A 22,117-nucleotide genomic window follows, 5' to 3' on the forward strand; every position below is an offset into this window, starting at 1 on the left:
AAACAAGAAGGGTCCAGACTGGATATTAGAGGAAACCTTTACATCATTAGGACAGTAAATCTACGGAATGAGTCATCCAGAGAGGCAGGATATAAGACAAGAGATTTCCTAAGGTCCTTTCCAACCTGAAATATTCTATGATCTTATTTAAAAAATACGTTTCCCTTTTCATTTGCGTAACATCCAGAAAGCGACTGATTTGAGAGTACTGAATAAACCTTTTCTCAGGCTTCAGCTGATTTGAAGTAGCACAGACTGGTCAGCAGTGTAAGAAACTTCACTGCGATTCGTGAGAATACAATATCATTTAAGTTCTAAAATTAAACTTGTCATGATACTTAAGCAATAACGTGAGTTATTATTTTACAATCTCTAATGCTTTACTAAATTTTGAGAGACTTGGATGTGAAAATGACACATTTGAAAATGTCCATCAAATTTTCAGTGCATTAACAGAAGCTTGGGTTACTGAGGCAGTTCAAAGATGAGGTCAACCTTAGTATTTTGACATGACTAAAATATATTTTCCTCGGTTTCTTGAAGGTGAATGACTGTTTTAGGCTAAAATTTTCCAAAAGTGTTCAGGCTGAAAGAGCCACCAGTACACAAACTTTCAATCCGAACCATTATTTTTTTAAAAATGACAGTAAATTGAAAACAGTGTGCTATCGTGGTATCATTGTACGTGTTACACATGGGAGAAGAAGTGGAATGAATTGGAAAGAGTTAAACATTTTATAAAGATCATAGTATGACACAGTACTCTAGAGCACTGAGAATTAAAACTTTATTTCTTTTGATTCTCACTCTCTACAACTACCTGAAATGAAATTGTAGCATGGAGGGTATCGGTCTTTTCTCCCAAGTAGCAAGTGAAAGGACATAGTTTCACCATAGGAAATAGTTTCACCAGGAGAGGTTTAGATTGGATATTCAGAAAATTTCTTCATGGGAAGGGTTGTCAGGCATTGAACAGGCTGCCCAGGGAAGTGGTGGAGTCACCCTCCCTGGAGGTGTTTAAAAGGCTTTTAGACGAGGTTCTTAACGACATGGTTTAGAGTTAGGTTATGGTTGGACTTGATGATCTTGACGGTCTCTTCCAACCAAAATGATTTAATGGTTCTATGATTATGTTTCATTTATGTGCTTAACTTTTGATAACCAGATCCCAGTATTTTTAGACTACTTTGATTAAAAATACAAAGCAGAAACAGATGTAGTTGTTAGCTAGCTCTATACACTAGCATTAGAAAATACTTTACTTGATCTTGCAGGCACTGCTTTTCAAATTATTTTCAGCTATAGGGAGCTAAGTGTTTATACCTATGAGGACACTTAAAAAAAGAATGCAATACTTAATATTTTCCATCCTCCATATTCACAAAGCAATCACATAAACTTCCTGCAGCTCTATAGTATAAATATACAAGTTTATATGAAGTACTAGGTACTGAATTACCAGTAAAGTATACTTGATATAAATGTTTTATTTCTTTGCAAATGATTTCAGGCAATTATCCAAAAACAAATTATAGGAGCCAGAGCTACAGCTAAAAGAATGATATCTGGAAGGCACAAATGTGTGTTTATTGTCTCTATTACTTCTCAGAACATTTGCATGAGCACAGAGTGAAAAGGGGGAAGAATAACCAGAATGATAAAGATACTATGACCAAAACATTTATCAGAGAAAAACTTTATTTGTAAATTAAACAAGAATCTTTTCTGCTATAGACAATAGCTGGAGCACACAAATAATTATAAACATTTAAAATTAAGTTTTGAGAATGAGAGGATGAGATGGTGTTTTACATACCAATCTATACTGAGCAGTGACTCGTATTTTATTTTCCTCCCTTTAGCTGCCAGAATATTGCAGAAACCCTTCTTGTAGCCTTCATATCCAGTGCTAGTCTCAAACCCAGCTGAGATTTGGCTTTCCTCACTCCATCCTAAAACAATTGAGCAATGTCTTTATAGCTTTTCTGTGTAGTCCATCTCTGCTCTCATCTAATGTGGAATACTTTTTTGCGTTTGAGATCACTAGGATCTTCCTCTTCATCCAGATCAATCTTCTGCCAGGCTTGTTCTTTGGTTTGCTTTTCATGCTTATCAGAAAGGACTGTTCTTGTGCTTTGAGGAATTAGTTCTTGAAGATGAACCAACTCTCCTGGTCTCCTTTGCCTTCCAGTGCAGTTGCCCGTTAGATCCTGTGAAGAAAATCCCTGACTAAGCTGCAATCTGGTCTTTTGAGGCCAGTGTTATGATTCTGCTACTTGCTTTGCTCTCCTCTCAGGAGTTTAAACTCCACAATATCATGGCTGGTGTAGCCAAGGCTGTCCTTGGCCTTCACATCTTATACTAGTTCTTCATTATTCATTCTCAATAGGTTAAATGGAGCATCTCCTCTGGTTGATTAATTGATTGCCTGTATAAAGAAATTGTCTTCAACAAATTCCCGGTATGTCCTGCATTCCTTGAACCCTGTCATATTGCCCTAATGGCAGATACTGAGTTGGTTGAAGTCTCCCATGTGTATGAAGGCTTGTGATTGTTTGGCTTCCTCAAGCTGTCAGAAGAAGACTTCATCTACTTGCTCAATCAAGGAGTCTGTAGCACACGTGTACTAAAGCACCACCTGTGTTGGTCTGTCCTCTGGTCCCTGCCTGTGAGCTCCCAGCTGGCTCGTCACCTGTTCCCGGCAAAGCTCTGTTCACTCCACCTACTCCTTTCCCTTGACTGCAGCTAATTTTTCCCTTCCTTTCTGGCAGTTTCAGACTAGGCAAAAGTAAGCTTGTGGTACAGTAAGATGCTTCTTCCAGATATTGTCGTGGTTTGATCGTGGGGAGACAATCAAAACCATGGCAGATGGTTTCCCTTCACCCTTTTTTCCCCTTCCCCTTTCAGGCCCGCCCTCCCTCCTTCCCCCTCCTTCTCACTAGGCTTTGGGCGGGACGGGAAAAGAGGAAAGTAAAGGAAAAGAGAATTGGGAAACTTGAAAACGTTTACTAAGACTAGGAAAATGAACACAGAGAAAAATAACACAGAAACAAATATTGTAAAACCAGTCCTGAAGTCCAGCAGGACCCCACAGTTGAACCGGAAACAGCACGAGACCTCAGGCTGCAGGAACAGCAGAATGAAGGAAAGCAGTCCGATGAAAAAGAACCGATGCGCCGAGCAGCCGATGCAAAAAAAAGAGCAAGCCAGTCCACGTCCTCTGCTTTTATATGCAGGAAATCGTGAATGGGATGGAATACCCCTATTGGTCAGTTTGTGGCCACATGACTCGGGCCAGTTCCTTCCATTGCTTCCAAAATGGGGGGGGGGCAGTTCACAACACCAGGACATATATTTATTAGGTATACATGTAGTTCCTCTTCAAAACCAAGTTGCAGGATCGTGACTTAAAGTACTTTGACGCTGGTTTTGTCAACTAATAGTGTTTTTTAGGACGTGCAATTAATTTCACTTTAGTTCCTTAAATATAATGGAGAAAGAAAAATCCTATTTTCATCATTTCTGAGATCTGGAATTACAGACTATGCATAATTCGCTAGGACAACAGATTATATTGTCATTTCTGAGGGAACAAAAATATTTTTCTCAGAATTAACATATTAAGACGTGAGCTTTTCATGGAAAAGAATACTATTTTTGCTTTATTAAAAGTATTTTTAAACTTGTTTCTCTTAATATAGGTTTATATGTTGTAGAGATAGACTTTATGTATTTATACGCTATATATATTTATCTTTTGTTCTATGTCTTGTAAGACATTTCACATCAGAATAAAGTTCTAGTAAATGTTATAAAAGTTAAAGTAATGGTTCAGTGTACTATCTTATTGTACTGCTTCATAGTCCCTATCAAAGCTGATAAATAAGAAGGTGCTGTTTGCTTCAGTGAAAGGAAATGAAAATCAAAAAAACCCACTACATCACTGCACATCTTTGAGAACAGAAAATAAGTCAAACCCCAGCAGAAGGAACTTTGCTTCCTGCCTTAGTCTGTCTCACAACTACATAGTCCAGTCCTTCTGAACAACTAATACATTTTTTATTATCAAGTTTAATTCTTTGAAGTCAAGCAAGAGAGAAGAGAATTAGTAAGTTCTCTAACATGTCTTGCAAAAAACACACTGAAAAATAACTTCAGCTTAGCTAGAATACCTACACATACCAGGGGTTTTATATGCAGTTTAAGGGACAGATTGCAATATCATTGAAGTAATTAAATTTCAGTATTTTTTCTTTATATATAGATATATATATGCATATATATATTTGATCAGTTTATGTGTGGAGTTCCCATATTTACTAACAGTGAAAGGCCGTTGGACCTGATGAACTGGGATTTTTTTAAATTACAGATGGAGCCCAGTTAAAGACAGAGCTTGAGTTTTGTCTGTAGATTTTGTGGAAAAGTGGCTTTTTAATTAATTACACACCTCATTAGTTTTTCAATTATAGTTGAACAAAGGCAATGACTGTGATAAGAAAAATATGGATTTTTTTTCTTTGTTTTGGTCTTAATATGAATGAGACTCAAGTATGTAATATTTCTTGATATGAGTATTGTTTGTGTTTTGAATAGATCACGATTAGTAATTAAGTATGCAGAAAAGCATACTCCGTAGATAAATCAGAGAGTACTTGCTATTCTGTTTTTGTACTAAAAGAAGTTTGTCTGTCTTTCTTAAAGATTTGCATTTGTATTCTCATCACTCAGGTAATTTCACAGCTTCGGATCCTGAGCAGGTCAGTAACTGCTGGCTGCAAATTTGACAGAGAAATATGGTCTGCTGAACTTTCTCCTGTTCTCAACCTATGGAAGAAACTTAATCAGGTAGGAAAGTAGGTAATTTGAAAGGAGAACTTATTTTTCTCCCCAATATCTACATTAAAACTAAAGTCTAAGGAATTATCCTGAATACTGAAACATAAGACATGAAAAAGGAAATTAAATGCATTTGAGGCGGTAAGTACAATGTTACATGTATGTAATTAGTTGAAGTCTATATATGAGATAGCAGTATATTTCAGTGTGACACCTCCCATTATATCTTCCTGACTAGAGTTAAATATACCTTTAGGCCCGCAAACGTTCCTTGCAAGAGCTCAGGCAAAAGTGTTGCGTATATGTATACATATACAACCAGAAAATTAGAGATTTTGATTGTAGTGTTTGGAAGACTGATGAGGTCAATTTTAAACAGTAAACCAAAACCACACTACATTAATGCTCATTGACAGCATACATTGCTAATGGTTAGTTCTTTATAATTACTAAACTTTAGCTTGGTAAATTCAAAGCATCCATTCTTTAAAGCTCATGTCCTAAATTAGCTGTGAGTATGAAGCTGAAGCCACATAGTGGTGGTGCCTGTGGCGCTTGATGGTCTTAGTCACCCAGGTGGAGATAATCAAGCCTGAGAGCTCTTTGACAAGGGAAGCTGGACCTGATGCAGGCCTTGTCTTTCTCCTCAATCTGTTTTTCTGCTTAAATAGGGAAAAATGAATTATGCAATATTTATGTGTTCTCTCCTCTCTATTATTTGTAGAGTTACCATATGCATCTGTATTTGGCGTACATTTTTACTGCTCATGATATCTTAAAAAAGATTCCTATATTATCTTGGACTTTGATTTTCTAACATTTTTATGCTATTAGCAGATCAATTTATTTACATTTCTAAGTTCTCCTGTAGAGTAGGATGGCCTCTGATCTCATGTAGGGCTTTTGGCTTTTTGGAGAACATTTGCTTGAGTAAGTTTCAAAAAATTTAAATAATAATGCCTTTTATTAAAATTAGTTTTCACAGTCTGTTCCACCAGTACTTGCTTTAAGCTTTGGAAAAGTCTAGGCATCTTTAAAAAATCTACATATATTTTATACAGTTCTACATTATAATTCTTTATTGATGGCTCAATGAAGGCATCATGTTTGTTTTCAGAAGTTTTAAATAAAGACCTGGGAACTGGAATACAGAAAATAGTTGAATATCTGCCAAAGTTAACAATCATACGTTAATTGTGCATCAATGGGCACAGAATGTGAGCTAAAATGTGAGCTAGTTATGAAGAAGTAAAATCACAAACCCCATCTATTCCTGAAGTCTGTAAAAGCTTTTTTTCCTCTCAGTTTTGGAAGCATTTATGTTTAGCTGTAGACTCTTTAGTATAGAATCATGGAGTCATAGAATGGTTTGGTTTGGAGGGGACCTTGAAGTTCATCTAGTTCAACCCCCTGCCATGAGCATGGACACCTTCCGCTAGACCAGGTTGCTCAAAGCCCCATCCAGCCTGGCCTTGAACACTTCCAGGGATGGGGTATCTACAACTGCTCTGGACAAACTGTTCCAGTGCCTCTAAACTCTCATCATAAAAAAAAAATTTTGTTTATATCCAGTACAAATCTACCCTCTTTCCATTTAAAACTGTTGCCTCTTGTCCTGTCACTACAGGCCCTGGTATATGAAGTATTTATCCATCTTTCTTACAAGCCCTCTTTAAATATTGAAAGGCCACGATAAGGTCTCCCCAGAGCCTTCTCTTCACCAGGAACACCCCCAACTCTCTCATTGTTGTCACAGGAGAGATGTTCCAGCCCCCTGATTGTTTTCATGGCTGTCCTCTGGACCCTCTGGGATGCAGTACTCCAGATGGGGACTTAGGAGAGTGGAGCAGAGGGGGAGAAGTGTGTCCTTGACCTGCTGGCCATGATTCTTTTAACGCAGTCCAGGGTGTGATTGGCTTTCTGGTCTAATGGCATACATTGCCGGCTCACATCCAGTCTTTCATCCACCAATATCCCCAACTTCTCTGCAGGGCTGATCTCGATCCATTAATCTTTCAGTCTATGTTGATATTGGGAATTGCCCCTACCCAGTGGCAAGTCTCAAAATGCAGGAAGCCAAGTAATGGCAACAAGAGTCCTGCATGGATGGGCAAGGAGGTCCTGGCAAAACTCAAATGGAAAAAAAAAATGTCAAAGAGAAGGGAACAGGGACGGCTGGGGGAAAAATCGAGCATAGAGAGCCTGTGTACACAGAGGTGGGGTTAGGGCAGCCAGAGCATATCTAGAGTTGATTCTGGTGAGGGATGTGAAAGGCTGTACTGGTGTACTGGGTCTGGCTGGTTAACGTTCCTCATAGCAGCTGATACAGTGCTGTGCTGTGCACTTGTAGCTAGTACCATGTTGGTAAGACACTAAAGTTTTGGCTGTTACTGAGCAGTACTGCTGTCTTCCCAGCCTTCCATTCCCCCTAAAGCTGGTAGGTTGGGGTGGCTGAGGGGTTGGGAGGGGACATGGCTGGGACAGCTGACCCAAACTGACTGAAGGGATATTCCATACCAGGTGACATCATGCCCAGCAGTAAAAGCAAAGGGAAAGGAGGATGAGTGGGGGCATTTGATATTAAGGCACTTGTCTTCCAAAGCAACTGTTTTATGTACTGAAGCCCAGGAAGTGGCTGGGCATGGCCTGCTGGTAGGAAGTGTAAAACAAACCTCCTTTGGTTTTTATTTGCTTCTGCATGCTGCCTTTGCCCTTTTTTTTTTTTTTTTTTTTTTTTTTTTAATTAAACTGCCTTTGTCTTGATCAGTAAGATTTCCTGCTGAGGAGAAGAGTGAGAGAGTGGCTTGGTGGGCACTTGACAGCCAGCCAAGGTCAGCCCATCACAACTGAGTATGGCTGGCATGGAATCAACTTTCCAGTCTGTAACTTAGCAGCAGGTATGGTGCTGTTAACCCATCACAAGAGCAATAGGAAAGTTTTATACAGGTACATCAGCAACAAAATGAAGATTAGGAAAAGTTTAGGCCTTCTACTGAGAGGAAATGAGGACTTGGCCACAAAGAACAAGGCGAAGAGTGAAGTACTACAAGCCTTCTTTGCCTCTGTTTACTGGTAAGGCTGGCCTTCACCAATCCCATGTCCCTGAAAGCAGTGGCAGAGTACAGAGCCCGGGAGACTTACCCTCCATGGAAGAGAACCAGGTTAGGGAGTGTTTCAACAAACTGAATACGAACAAATCCACAGGCCCTCATGGGATGCACCCATGGGTGCTGAGGGAGCTGGCTGCTGCCTCTGTGAGACCACTCTCAGTTATCTTTGAAAGATTGGTGTCATTGGGGGATGATTCCCAAGGACTACAAAGAAAGCAAATGTCACTTCTTTCTTTAAAAAGAGCAAAAAGGAAGATTCAGAGAATGACAGTTCAGTTAGCTTCACCTGGGAAGGTTATTGAGCAAATAATCCTTGAAACAATTTCCAAGGATTTCGAAGGTCGTTAAGGTGATTGGGAGACAAGAGCACTTGTCGTACGAGGAGAGGATGAGAGAACATGAGCTGTTGAGCCTGGGGAAGAGAAGGTTTAGGGGCATATTATCAGTGTGTATTGGCTCATGGGAAGCAATAAATGAGACAGAGCCAGACCCCTCTCAGTGGTGTCCCATGACAGGACAAGAGGCCATAGGCATAAGCTGAGACATAGAAAATGACATTTAAACAGAAAGCAAAACTTTTTCTTGCTGTGAGGAGGGTCAGACACTGGCACAGGTTGCCCAGAGAGGTGGTGGAGTCTCCATCCTTGTAGATATATTGAAAACCTGACTGGATACAGTCCTGGGCACCTGCTATAGAGGGCTGGACTAGGCAATCTCCAGAAATTCCTCCCAACCTCAACTGTTTTGTGATTCTGTGAATTGTAGTACTTTGTGCTCAGTTTTTAGAGCTATCACAGCTTTTGTGGCCAAACAGTGACACTGGAAATTTTAGGTTTTTTTGGTTTAGACGTTTTGAAATCGGAAATAATTCTTATATATTACTACAGTACTGAAGACTTCTATGTTGCTACTTTTTCAGAAATATTTCTAGAAATTTGCAGGACTCATTTTTCCTCTTAGTGACATACATTTTGCAAAGCCCTGTTAAATGTTACTCTCAATTATTCAGGCATTCTGAAATTGTCTAGCTGTGTGGTTTATTATTCTCTGTCTATCCATAGCAGCAGAACCGTGGAAACTCCTTGCCTTTCATCCAGTGTTTATTAGTTCAAGCAGAATGCAGACTTTGAAATTTTTCATTGAATTTTACTTTAAATAAAATACTTAAAATGTGGTTCAAATCAGTGCACTCCTGTATTGAAAGTTACACAAGCAAACTTCCTCTTTTTATTTAGCTGTTCTGGAGTAATACAGAATATCTTGACATTTTCATTGATATTAGCTTCATTTGAAAACATGCATTTTAATTTTTGCCTTTGGAAAACACCCTTGTAATGAATACTGTCCTAAAGCTGCTTCTGCAGTTTGATTTAATAACAGTGTGATTTAATAACAGTGTGATTTAATAACGGCTTAACACTAATCAAATTATACTCTCATGAACCAGCCATTAAGTAAAAAAAGAAAACAGAAATACTCAGATGCTCAGTATAAGTTTGCATGAAAGACTGTTTTACTGAAAAAAATGAAGCCATCACTGAATACCTTGTCAAACAAATGTTACACTAATTAAAAATAGAAATAAATCTTCCTTTATGTGGAAGGGTGGCCCAATACAGCCTGTTGGCTGGGGCTGGGCCATCAGACTATTATAATTCAGCCAGCCTGTGTCCTGGTGTCCGTCTTCTTCCCACATAGACTTCTGCCAGGACAGCGGGTAGGTCGGGGCCTATACAAGCACTTCATTGTCAGATCACTGGATCAGTTGAAAGTCACTGTCCAGTGGAACTCAGGCGATTCCCATCATATAACAGTTTTCAGAGAAGCACAAAAATATGCGTACACAATGGGGCTGCATAAGTGTTACATCATGTCCAAATAACTATCTGTCATGAGTACAGAGACAGGATCCAGTGCTATATTGTTGTTGTAAAATGGATGCGTTTTCTGCCTTGTTCCAGGGAAACCCTTTAGTATCTCCATGAAAGTTAGAAGACCCACCCACAATAAAAATTTGGAAGCAACTGCTTCAAAATGGGTTTTGCTGAATATGTGGTCTTAAGATGTCGTGCTGTGTTCTGCCTTTTCTTATGTTTCTAAAGTTGCATAGTGCTGCAAGACAATTGCAAAAGTAGTTCTGAAAATTAATAGGTTGTTCCTCTTTGTCTAAAGCATTTGTCTAAAGCATCAGGAACCTCAGCTTTAACAAAAGAACCATGTTTTTTTTTCACCAACGAAAATCAATGAAACAGAAATATAGGGTCATTCTATTTTCCACAATGAAAAATTTGTGTAATAAACAGTGAGAGGCTAATATCTGAAAGAACAGGCAGAGAGACTCAAGTGAGGAGGCAGAACGGGTACATCAAAAGGTCAATGGAGGTTTCCAAAACCCACCAAAATTGAATTCTGAATCAAAGGCAGAACTAGTGGAGGTATATGAGTTTATTTTCATTATATTTGATACATTTTGAGGGGGTAATTTTCAGAACATATAAGAGTTTGAAAAAGCTTGAGTTTAGGAAGTTAATGAAGAAAAACTCTGGAGCAGCTTTAGTGAGACTATAGGAAGTCTTGTAATGTACTGCGATAGTAACAAGTACAGAAGTGAAAGAGAGAAAATTATCAAAGTCTCAAAATACACCTCATTTAAGACTGATAGCATAATATAGTATTCAGTGCTAAAGATTAGAACCTATCTTCAGTTTCTCGTTATTAGGAAAAGCATTCAGTACTTCATCAGTTCTTCATCTTAATTCCCCAAGCAGGTCATGAGGATATTTTTAAAGCTGATGTGAGTTATATACATGATGGATTTTAAGGGAAGGTAATAGAGCATTGACTGTTGGACTTTGTTGTTGCCATCAATAAGGGGTTGGTGGGGAATGTGAAGCTCAAGGACAGCCTTGGCTGCAGTGGCCGTCAAATGATCTTAGCGCAGTAAGGAGGGCAAACAGCAAACTCATTACCCTGGACTTCAGGACAGCAGACTTTGGTCTCTTCAGGGATCTGCTTGGTAGAGAACCATGGGATAAAGCCTTGGAGGGAAGAGGGGCCCAAAATAGCTGTTTAATATTAAAGGATCACCTTCTCCAAGCTCAGGAACAATGAATCCCAGCAAAGTCAGGTAAAAAAGCCAGGAGGCCTGCACGGGTGAACAAGGATCTCCTGGACAAACTCAACCACAAAGAGGAAACCTACAGAGAGTGACAGCAGGGACAAGTAGGCTGGGAGGAACACAGAGAAATTGTCTGAGCAGCCAGGGATCAGATCAGGAAAACTAAAGCTCTAATAGAATTAAATCTGGCTGGGAACATCAAGGGCAACAAGAAAAGCTTCTATAGGTACATCTGTGATAAAAGGAAGATTAGGGAAAATGTAGTCCCTCTCCGTAAGGAAACAGGAAACCTGGTTACCCGAGATATGGAGAAGGCTGAGGTACTCTATGCCTTTTTTGCCTCAGTCTTCACTTGCAAGTGCTGTAGCCATACCACCCAAGTTGCAGAAGGAAAAGGCAGGGACTGAGAGAATGAAGAACCACTCACTGGAGGAGAAGATCAGGTTCTAAGTCATCTAAGATACCTGAAGGTACAGAAGTCTGTGGGACCAGATGCGATGTGGGTCCTGAAGAAACTGGCAGGTTAAATTCCTAAGCCACTACCCATCATATTTGAGAAGAAGTGGCAGTCCAGTGAAGTTGCCACTGACTGGAAAAGGGGAAACATAACCCCCATTTTTAAAAAAGAAAAAAAAGAAGACCTGGGGAACTACAGGCCAGTCAGTCTCACCTCTGTGCCTGGCAGGGTCATTGAGCAGATCCTCCTGGAAACTATGCTAAGGCACACAGAATGTAAGGAGGTGATTGGTGACAGCCAGCGTGGCTTTACTAAGGGCAAATTGTGCCTGACAAATTTGGTGGCTATCTGTGATGGGGTTACAGCATTGGTTGATAAGGGAAGAGCAACTAACGTCACCTACCTGGACTTGTGCAAAGCATTTATCCCTGTCCCACATGACATCTTTTTCTTTAAATTGGTGAGACATGGATTTGATGGACAGACAATTCAGTGCAGGAAGAATTGGCTGAATGGTCACACTCGAACAGTTGCACTCAAAGACTCGATGTCCAGGTGGAGACCAGTGATAAGTGGCATTCCTCGGTCACTGGTATTGAGACTGGCACTGTTAAACATCTTTGACAACATGGACAGTGGGATTGAGCACACCCTCAGCAAGTTTGCTTATGACACCAAGCTGTGTGATGTGGACAACACAATGAAGGGAAGAGATGCCATCCAAAAGGACCTTGACATCCTTGAGAGGTGGTCCATGCAAACCTCAGGAAGTTCAGTGGGGCAATCCCAAGCACAAATACAGACTGTGCAGAGAATAGATTGAGGACAGCCCTGAGAAGGAGGACTTGGGAGTGCTGGTTGATGAAAAGCGCAGCATGACCTGGCAATATGCCCTTCCAGCCCAGAAAGCCAACCATATCCTGGGCTGCATCAAAAGAAGCATAACCAGTGGGTCAAGGGAGGTGATTCTCCCCCTCTACACTGCTCTGGTGAGAACCCACCTGGAGTACCACATCCAGCTCTGTGGCCCCAAACATATGAAGGACATGGACCTATTGGAAAAAGTCTAGAGGAAGGCCATGAAGATGATCAGAGGGCAGGAACACATCTCCTATGAAGACAGGCTAAGAGAGTTGGGGTTGTTCAGCCTGGAGTAGGCTCCAGGGAGACCTTATAGCAGCTGTCCAGTACCTAGAGGACCTACAAGAAAGCTGAAGAGGAACTTTTTACAGAGGCAGTGATAAGACAAGGGGTAAAGGCATTAAACTGAAAGAGGGTCGATTTAGATTAAATATAAGGAATTCTTTACCCTGAGGGTGCTGAGGCACTGAAACAGGTTGCTCAGAGAAGCTGTGGATGCCCCATTCCTGGAACTGTTTAAGACCACTGAGCAACCTGGTCAAGTGAAGGGTGTCCCTGCCCATGGCAGGGGGGTTGAAACTGGATGATCTTTAAGGTCCCTTCCAACCTAAACCATTCTGTGATGATTCATTGAAATGTAAATGCTGATATCAGTATTCATATTTAATTTTCCTATAAAAATGACAGATGGGTTGTTTTAATAAATTATCAGGAGAAAGCATTAAAAACAGTGATGAAATGAGTATGCAGTTCATAGGAGTTCCTCAGTACTGAGGAACTTAGAGGCTTTCTCTTTTATTAAGTTATATCTGAAAGACTGAGCAAAGCCTGCAAGTTGCAATGTTGTTGTTCTTCATTTTGTGTGCAATTAAATACTCCAGTAAGAAATTATCTAATAGCTTGTGGTAGTTTTACATTACATTTTATATATACTCAACAAACTATGGTCTCAGAAAAATTGAAGTTAAACTGGTACTGTGATGTCAGGGTGCATGCAGAGACAAAAATACAAAACATAACAGTTCTAATTACTGTACGTTTCTTACACTTTGAACAGTAAGTAACCTTGTTGTATAGGTTTATAATAATGGAGAGAAGACTTTATCCTTCATTTTTCAGTTAGTCATAAACCAAAATATCTGTATTACTCTTTCACTTAGTTTTTCTCATATTTTTGTTTGGTAGCTGAGTGCAATATGGGCTTGAAATGAAAAACAAGTGGAAGTTCTGACAAAATTGCAGTGCCTGTGAATGACCGTGGAGGCAGAGATCCTGTGTGTTCTGGAGAGCAAGATGCCATGTGACAATTCAGAAGTTTATTTAATCTGAAAAAAGTCAAACCTATTTTTTATTTTAGGAGATACTTCAGTGGAAGTAAAATCTCATTTTACCTTAAATAAAATACTAGAAATTCAAATAGGAAAACGTTTTTCTCCCAAAGTCTAGGGTTTTCTTTTTGCATTTGTGCCTTGTATAATTTTCCAATAAAGGTTTAAGTTCTGTAACTGGAATTCGGTGCAGCATCTCTTGAAATGATTGAATAAATTTGGGTTTTCAGTAGCTGTAATGGAATGGAAGTAAGTAATAAAAATGCCAATGTGAAAGCAGCAGTACATCTCAGAGCCTGAGTTACTCAGGATTTACACAAAATATTATATTTATTTTGTATTTATTATTCATTTATATTTAATTTGCTTTGAGGTTGAACTAGTCTTATCAAAATGAGCTATATCTGGCATCATGGTATATAGTGCCCAATACAGGCTTGTTGTGCTGGGGAAACTACTGCTTTTTATATTGACACATTAGCACTAAAAGCAGTGATTCAGCTAAATGGAGATTTTTCAGAAATTCCAGCATTTTTTAAGTAATTGGGTAGGCAGAGTCAAATCAGAAGAGTGGTGGCTTTATTGAACATCTCACAGACAATACTGAAAGTATTATTACAGTTTTAATCCAGTGTCAGAAAAGGAGGGATATCTGAATTACTTCAAAGGTAACAAGGTCATGCGAAGTATTGCAAATTAAACAAAGAATGTTTTGCATAGCATAATATTTTCCCTGAGTTTATTAACTGGACATCACATGTTCTTTTTTAGAATTCTAACCTGATTCATCAGAAGGTGTCTCCTCCTGCAGAGCAACAAGGATCTCCAATCTTATCATTCATTACTCTGGAACAATTCAATGCCATTCGCCTTGTGCAAAGTGTCCATCAGTCACTTGCTTCATTAAGTAAAGTTATCAGAGGTACCTCATTACTGAGTTCTGAAGTACAGAGACTAGCAAGCGCTCTGCTGAATCAGAAGGTAAGTCATTTTGTCATGACATTGTATTACATGCAATGAAAAAATCTCAAGGAAACTGAACAAAGTTCTGTAGCATATTTTCATGTCACCATTTTCTCTAAGTTCTTTTATTGATAGAGACTCTAAAATGAAGTTCTTTTATTAATAGTGACTTTAAAACAAAACCATAGTTTTTCTGGAATGAAAACCCAGAAAAATGTTGCTTCAAGTACTTGCAGAAGCTTCTGATTGTATTATACTTTCATCAGACTTTCTCTTAAGGACAAATCCAATAAGATTAGAAGTTGTGGAACAGCATTTCCATTTCAAACACCAAATCATGCTAGATAAGTCAAATACATTAGCCAGTAGAACATGTAAATCTGTCCCTTTTCCTAATTCTTTCAATTTCTTTAAGTTTTTATTGCAGTTGTAATCACAATCCACTCTCTGCATTTATTCATTATGGATTATTGCTATATCACACCAGACAAGCTGTACCTGTCATGCTGACCTGTCATCTCACTCTATGCAAGAAAAGCAAACAAAATTTTTACGTGTGCCTTTTCCATGTTTTCTGCCGTCAAACTGGGCATGTTATTAAACTGGTACAATTAGTGACTGCAAATTCACATGCTCTGTCATTAATAGCTCAATAACTGGATTCCAAAGATAGTCAAACATTGACATGAAACTGCATGGTTTTGATTCACCTGCAGCAATTGATAAATTGTGTTGATACTAATGTGCAGATATTGAGATTGGCCCTACAATGAATGATAATTCCTATTAATATCTTGTTTATCTTCATGTGAGGATCAAGTACTGTTAAAAAGATTGATATGCATGTATTGATCTATCAAATTTTTAATTAAAACAATAATTAAGTTATTTCTCTCTTCAGATTCACAAGACAGCATTTGTTAGCAAAATTGCAGTATAATTAGAATAAATTAACATTTTCATGTTAGCAATTTCATTGCCATTTTAAACACTTTTTGACTGTCTGGTAGAAATTGGTGCTAAGTAAAAGTCATGGTGAATACAAATTATACATGTAGTGGCCATTTTTTTTATTTATAGTTATGTTTCTTGTTACTGAGCGAGCGAGTGTGGCTTGCTTGTGGGCTTTAGCTGCACTCTTAAATTGGAAGCAGCAGGAGCTGTGAAGCTGATCACTGTCACAAAAATGTACTTAAAGATTCTGTGCATTTTTATCTCTCACAAACATCAGTTCAGTGCTTCCTGATATATTGAACAAAGTATTTCTGACATTTCATCTGCTTACTTACCCACGGTCTTGAGACAGATCACTTTATTGGATTGTGACCATGAAGCAGTATTTGCAGCAGCTACACCTCGCCATGTTTATCATCTTAAAGTGATTTGTTTCATGTATTTTCTACACACTGTTCTTGTTTAGTTCAGTGTGGCCACGCATTACATAACAAAGGACTATTTAAAAAACTTATATTTTGAAAGCACCCAGACTGTAGTTCTTTTAAGATTATAGCACCTGAAGACGCTGGTAGGTTACCAACAGAAATGTGAAACTCAATAGACGTACGATTCTAATGGTTTCAGCAATTTGCCTTATTTGTGCAAAATTGATGTTAGTGTACATCTGAACAATGCTTCCATACTAACAATTAGCTAAGCTATTACTTTAAATGTAGAGTAATTTAAAGTGATCTATTAGCAACATTAGGTGGATGCCTTCTAAATGATAGATTGGTGAACTGCCTGTAAATGCATATCTAGCAAAAGATTCTGCAAAAATTCAAGGATAATGTTTTTGAATACAAGAGGTTTTCAAAATTCATCATTATGTAAAAAGCAATCAGCTAACTGTGCTTATTATTTTTCTTGAATATTTTCTAGTTTATTCGACTGACTCTTAATTAGTGTCCACAGATCCAGATATTTTCCGGTTTTTATCTATAAAAGGTTCACATGGAGTATTTACTTTGAAAGTTATTTTTTTTACAAACTTCTGTCATCAGATTTTGAAAATCTGTTCTGCACATATGCTGTGAGATTGTGAACCTTCCTGAAAATGCAACTCTAAATGTTAAACAGTATAAACTGTGTATTTTGCTCAGCATCTTCAGTATTGTGCAATATTCCCCAGGTAATTTACATCGATTCCCTTTCACTTAAGTACAAGAATCTGGCAGACGCAATTTCAGTGTGCTTTACAAATTCTTGTGGAGTGGGTGCAATTAATGCATTTATCCTTATAAGGATGAAATCTATCAAGTCTTATGAGGAGTAGTTGAGAGAACTGGGGCTGTTTAGCCTGGAGAAAAGGAGGCTGAGGGGAGACATCACTCTCTACAATTACCTGAAAGGAGTTTGTAGCATGGAGGGTGTTGGTCTCTTCTCCCAATCAGCAAGTGACAGGATGAGAGGAAATGGCCTCAAATTGAGCCAGGGGAGGTTTAGATTGGATAGTAGGCAACTTTTTTTGACAGAAATGGTTGTCAGACACTGGAACAGACTGGCCAGGGAAGTGGTTGAGTCACCATCCCTGGAAGTGTTGCACATATAAGGTTCTTAGGGACATGGTTTTGTGCTAGAGTTAGGTTATGGCTGGACTCGATGATCTTGAGGGTTTCTTCCAACCAAAGATGATCCTGTGATCCAATGATTCTATGATCTTTTAAGCCTTTGTTTTTGGAGTCAATGAGAAATTTGTGTGGGGAGGTCTTGCAGGATTTTATTCTCAGGTGTTGTTCTACAAATATTTTAAGATGGTGAGAAGGTAACCATGCAGAGAATTGTACCAGATTCACTTTACCACAGAGCCACACAACTGCATATTCAGGTCTGAGGAGACAGCAGCAAAGGAGTGGAAACCTGTGGCTGCAGTTGAAAGATGACATTGTGGCTTTCCAAGAAAGAATCAACTTAGGCCTTTTTGAAGTGTTTGTGGAACCTACTGATGTTTCCTTATTGCATGGCAGAGGTTCTTTTAAGTTCTTCATCAATACTGTATCTGTGTGCACCACAGAAAGAATTTGCAGGAATATGATCTTCCTATTAGTGGTTGTATGCTTTGATCATTATATTACTTGTATTGCCTTCTTTTTCTTTGTAGATATATTTTATCTCCAGAGTTTTAAAATGTCATTGAAATTGATAGCTTAAAATGTGATGATGATGGTTTTGAAAAGGATACTTTCAGTAAATATATTTATATTTCAGTGTCCCCTCACATGGCAAACGAAGTGGGAAGGTCCAGAAGATCCATTACAATATCTTAGAAGTCTTGTAGCCCGAGCACTTGCTATACAGGTAATTTTGAAGGGTAATTTTACCTCACTGTGCTGGTGTTCAGTGCCATGGTATATTAGGTGAATTACACTACAGTAGGCCTTTCCAAACTCAAATCCCAAAGAGTTTTAGATGCATGAAAAGGCCTGTAAAAAAATTAAAGATAGATGAGAAGTGTGAATACAATAGACTGAGCAATCTGAAGTCAGTAACTTTAAATACAGTAACATTTACATCTTAGATTTTAGTCAGTCTTTCTGATGAACTGTGGGGGAAAAGTTAGATTTATTTACTCAGATGAATCTTTACATCTAAGACACACTTTTTGATCTGGTAGAGAGACATATATAAAGAGATAAAGTGAAGCAGTTCTTGTAGAGGTAATGTAGAAATTAATAGAAGACTGGTCTTTGAAGCAAATAAGGAAAACATCTGCATTCTCCAGGCTTGCAAGGAGCTAAAATAGAAGTCTGACAACAACTCTGTCAATACAGTGCAAAAGAGACGAAGAAAATTTTCAGTTAAGGTACATCTATCTATACTTTGATTAACAGAAGAGGTATATTTAAGGTAATAGCTGGAAAAATGAATAAGTCATTTATGTAAATTAATTAGTGTTTAAGGAAACAGATTTCATCATGTTGGATACATAGAGAGGAGACTGCGAGAACCTTCCAGGGAGGAAGGTTGCTTTAGGAGGGACAGTTCTTCCATTACCTCCAGGCAAGTAATAGTAAGCTGCTGGTTTTGATCTTGATTAACACAGTCTTGTCCAGTGGGATATGAGGAAAATTTCTGTGAACATTAGAGTTGACTGTAAGATTCAGAAGGAAGATTTGAGGGCAATGTTATTTCTAGGCATTTCTTTTTCTAAAAAACCTATCAAACACATGTTTCCGAAGTATTAATAAGATTCTTTTTATGCAAACCATTTATTTTGGCTGATGCTTAGTATTTCTTTATCCTTTCCTTCACAAAATGCTCAAATTATAAACAATAAAGTGTAAATATACAGGGTGTTTCAAAAAGATGGCCTCAGTTTCAAAGATATAGTGGTTTCAAATTGGGTCCATCTTTTTGAAACACGCTGTGTATAACAACCAGTGATAATGCATGTTCAGATGTTGTATTTGTCATATAACTAGAGCTGAACTTAGACCCTACTGCCTGACTGTTATAGTCATTATCATTGATAAAGCATCACTTGGGGCTGAGGCAATACTGTTCATAATCTTCAAGGCTACCTTGCAGTTTGTGACTTCTACCTGTATTTGGTTTTGAGCAAACTGCATGTGATTTTACTTACTTATATGATTTTTTTAAAATGGAAGCCTGAGATTAGAGTTCAAGCTTCTGTGTGAAGTACAAAGCCTTACAAAAGTGGAGATAATGTAGCAGAGTGACACACAATGAAATTAGTATTAACAGTAATAGATTATTTTCAACTAAGCATATTCAAAAAGTTTTTATTTCCATATATTACTCCACTAAACTATTGACAAATGTGCTACATTACCATGATAGTAATCTTCCCTTTTCATTGTTCAATCTGTTGACAATATTGTACATTTGAATTACTCATTTTTATGTAAGGTTATTATGAGGAAAACATTTACAATTTTGAACACTTATTCACTCTAAAAGAAGGACAGATTATTAAGGCAGAGCTTTACAGTAGATCTTTAGCTGTATCCATAAGCAGTATATCATTATAATTTTTTTGTTGGTGACAATAGAAAGTAGTGACAGATGACCAGATACTAGTTATTATATTTATATATTACTTTTAATGTCAAATATATAATATGGTTGTATTTGAAGCAATTCTTAATAATATATTGTCAGTCTGTTTTGCTTCTCAAGCTTCTAGTCAGATCACATCTCAAATACAATTTCTATGCTTTTATTTTTGTATATATTTTACCAGATTACGTTATTTCTAATTATGCATTTCAGTCAAATAATCTTTTTCCTTAAATATTATTCCTATTCATGTTCATGCATATTCCGCAAAGATTTTGATTAACCTTGATAATTTCTTAATTAACTTTTTGGGGGTGACTTTTGATTATCAATTTTATAAATGTAATTTGTCTATAGTTAATTATAAATTTAGTATTCAGAAACTTAATAACAACTTCCATAAGGATTTTCTCATAACTCTGAAAATTCCCTTCAGATTTATATTTCAATAAAGGTAATATTTTGGATTGGTTTAGTTTTATATGACCAACTCCATCATCCTGCTTTTTTGATGTTTACTTATACCTCCACCTGTTTCATTCACTGTAAGATACTGACTTATACCTTCACCATTTGAGACAGGTTTGATTTTGGTATTTTTCAAGACAAAAATAGGAGAGATAGAAGCATCAAAGTTGTACTGAAAGACTGCATCTACTAAAGACGCAGTAAGTCTGTACTTAGGTTATTAGTTAAAGGCTGCCTGGTCATGAAGTTTGCTGCCAGTGCAGAAAATAATAAATGCAACTGCTCTGTTATGACCATTAAATGGGGAAAGGGAGGAACCCAAAATATAGGCCAGATGGTAGAATAATTATAGCAGAATTTATAGAAGTGTAAAGATGTTCTGAGAGCATTACACAATGACAGAAAGAAAAACAACAGGTGTTATGTTTTCCGAGGTCCAATCAGTAAAAGCAAAATTAAAAAAAGGATATCTGCTTACTTTAAGTGTGAAGAAATCAGTATATGCAAAATGCAATAGTGCTGTGTTTTGCGCTGTATTATGTTACGGTGATAGAGCTGATGGAAATACACTATTTCTTCCTAGGTAGAAATTCTGATATTTGGATGTTAGCTTTTTCTTTGAATTAAAACAAAAATTCTCTGTATTGAACAGTTCTCTGAGATGAACAGTTCTGAATATTTTCAGCTAGCAATACTGACATTGAACTTTACAATATTGTGTTTCAGCTTGTCAGTCTAGACTGATATATTTGCTATTGTATGAACATTAAGATATGAAGCTTATGAATCATCATGGATCTTTGTGTTGGTTAGAATTTTTCATCCTTATACTCCCAGTTGCCTCATGGTGACATCTTAAATGTGTTCTGCAGTTTCCCTCTGTTGTGGTATATTGTTATAGCTCAGCAGTAATATAAATCAGTGTATAATGGAATTTAAGTCCATCCTAGTCTGTAGGTAAGTATCTTCTCGTGGCTGTGGATAACATCAGAAGAGAAAGAGAGGGAAGAGACCCAGAACTACAGCTACTAAGAGGCAAAACAGCAGCCCAAGCAAATGTCAGATGAATGTCAACATTGAAAAAAAGTTTTAGGTCCACAAATTGGAACTTACTTTTTGTTTCCACAAGAACTAAGTAAAGTGCTTAATTTAATTTCTTCCAAAACTAACTCCTTTTATTCTAACAAGACCATGTGTTTTAAATGAAAATATTTTTTTCATTCTTTTGGACTGAGCTGCTTTTAAGTAATCTGTAAAAACAGTTCTTCCCTTGGATGGCTGTTTGGTCAGGCAGCTGCTAAAAGGCTCACGGCACACACTGATAATGAAGTCTGTTCGACCTCAGAATCATAAACACAGCTTTCAGAGTTCCAATCAAGGAAATGTTTATGAACACTGAAAGTTTTTATTTGCACAAATTATGAAAGTTTTTGTTGAAAATGTGCATATATCTATAAAGTACTCCTAATATAGTATATAAAGAGTTGTATTTCATATTTTATCAAGACACTCATATGTATCTGTCTGGGATGCTGTTATCTCTTGTCTCCTCCTGAGTGAAATCTAGGGTAGCAATATTTAATTTCAATACCAGTTTGACCCCTTAGTATAAGATTTTTGCTGTTTTACTACTGGTTTAATATATGAGGTAGAATGAATTTGCTTCTGTTTTGGAACTCTTATTTTTCTGCTGTTTCAACAATTAGGTCCCCAGAAAGGTAGACTGGACATGCGAGGTATTATATATGAGGTTTGAACTCTTGGAAATCACATGCTGAAGCTCCTAGAAAACCTCCTGGGAACACGAGACACAGGATTCTTCCTTCACACCCAAGGCATCTAGGCAAAGAGGTTACATTTTCATTCACTGCTCACAGGCAGAAAGTCTGCTGTTAGAAAGCCAAGGAAGTCAAGTCCCCTCAATTTTTATCAAGTTAAAGAATGCTAAAGACCAGCC

The 22,117-nt window shown here is 37.7% G+C and overlaps 1 protein-coding gene across 3 annotated transcripts in view; it reads left to right on the plus strand.

Moving 5' to 3' along the window:
* Positions 1-22,117, plus strand: part of DYNC2H1 (dynein cytoplasmic 2 heavy chain 1) — a 166,287-nt gene that overhangs the window by 122,548 nt on the left and 21,622 nt on the right. For all 3 annotated transcript variants that reach the window (XM_065047277.1, XM_065047353.1, XM_065047417.1), the window contains exons 83-85: positions 4,732-4,848; positions 14,485-14,694; positions 17,881-17,970. In XM_065047277.1, coding sequence (XP_064903349.1) covers positions 4,732-4,848; positions 14,485-14,694; positions 17,881-17,970 — 417 coding nt within the window. The remainder of the gene's footprint in view (positions 1-4,731; positions 4,849-14,484; positions 14,695-17,880; positions 17,971-22,117) is intronic.

The sequence above is a fragment of the Columba livia genome, chromosome 1, assembly GCF_036013475.1.
Source record: "Columba livia isolate bColLiv1 breed racing homer chromosome 1, bColLiv1.pat.W.v2, whole genome shotgun sequence".
Taxonomy (NCBI): Eukaryota; Metazoa; Chordata; class Aves; order Columbiformes; family Columbidae; genus Columba; species Columba livia.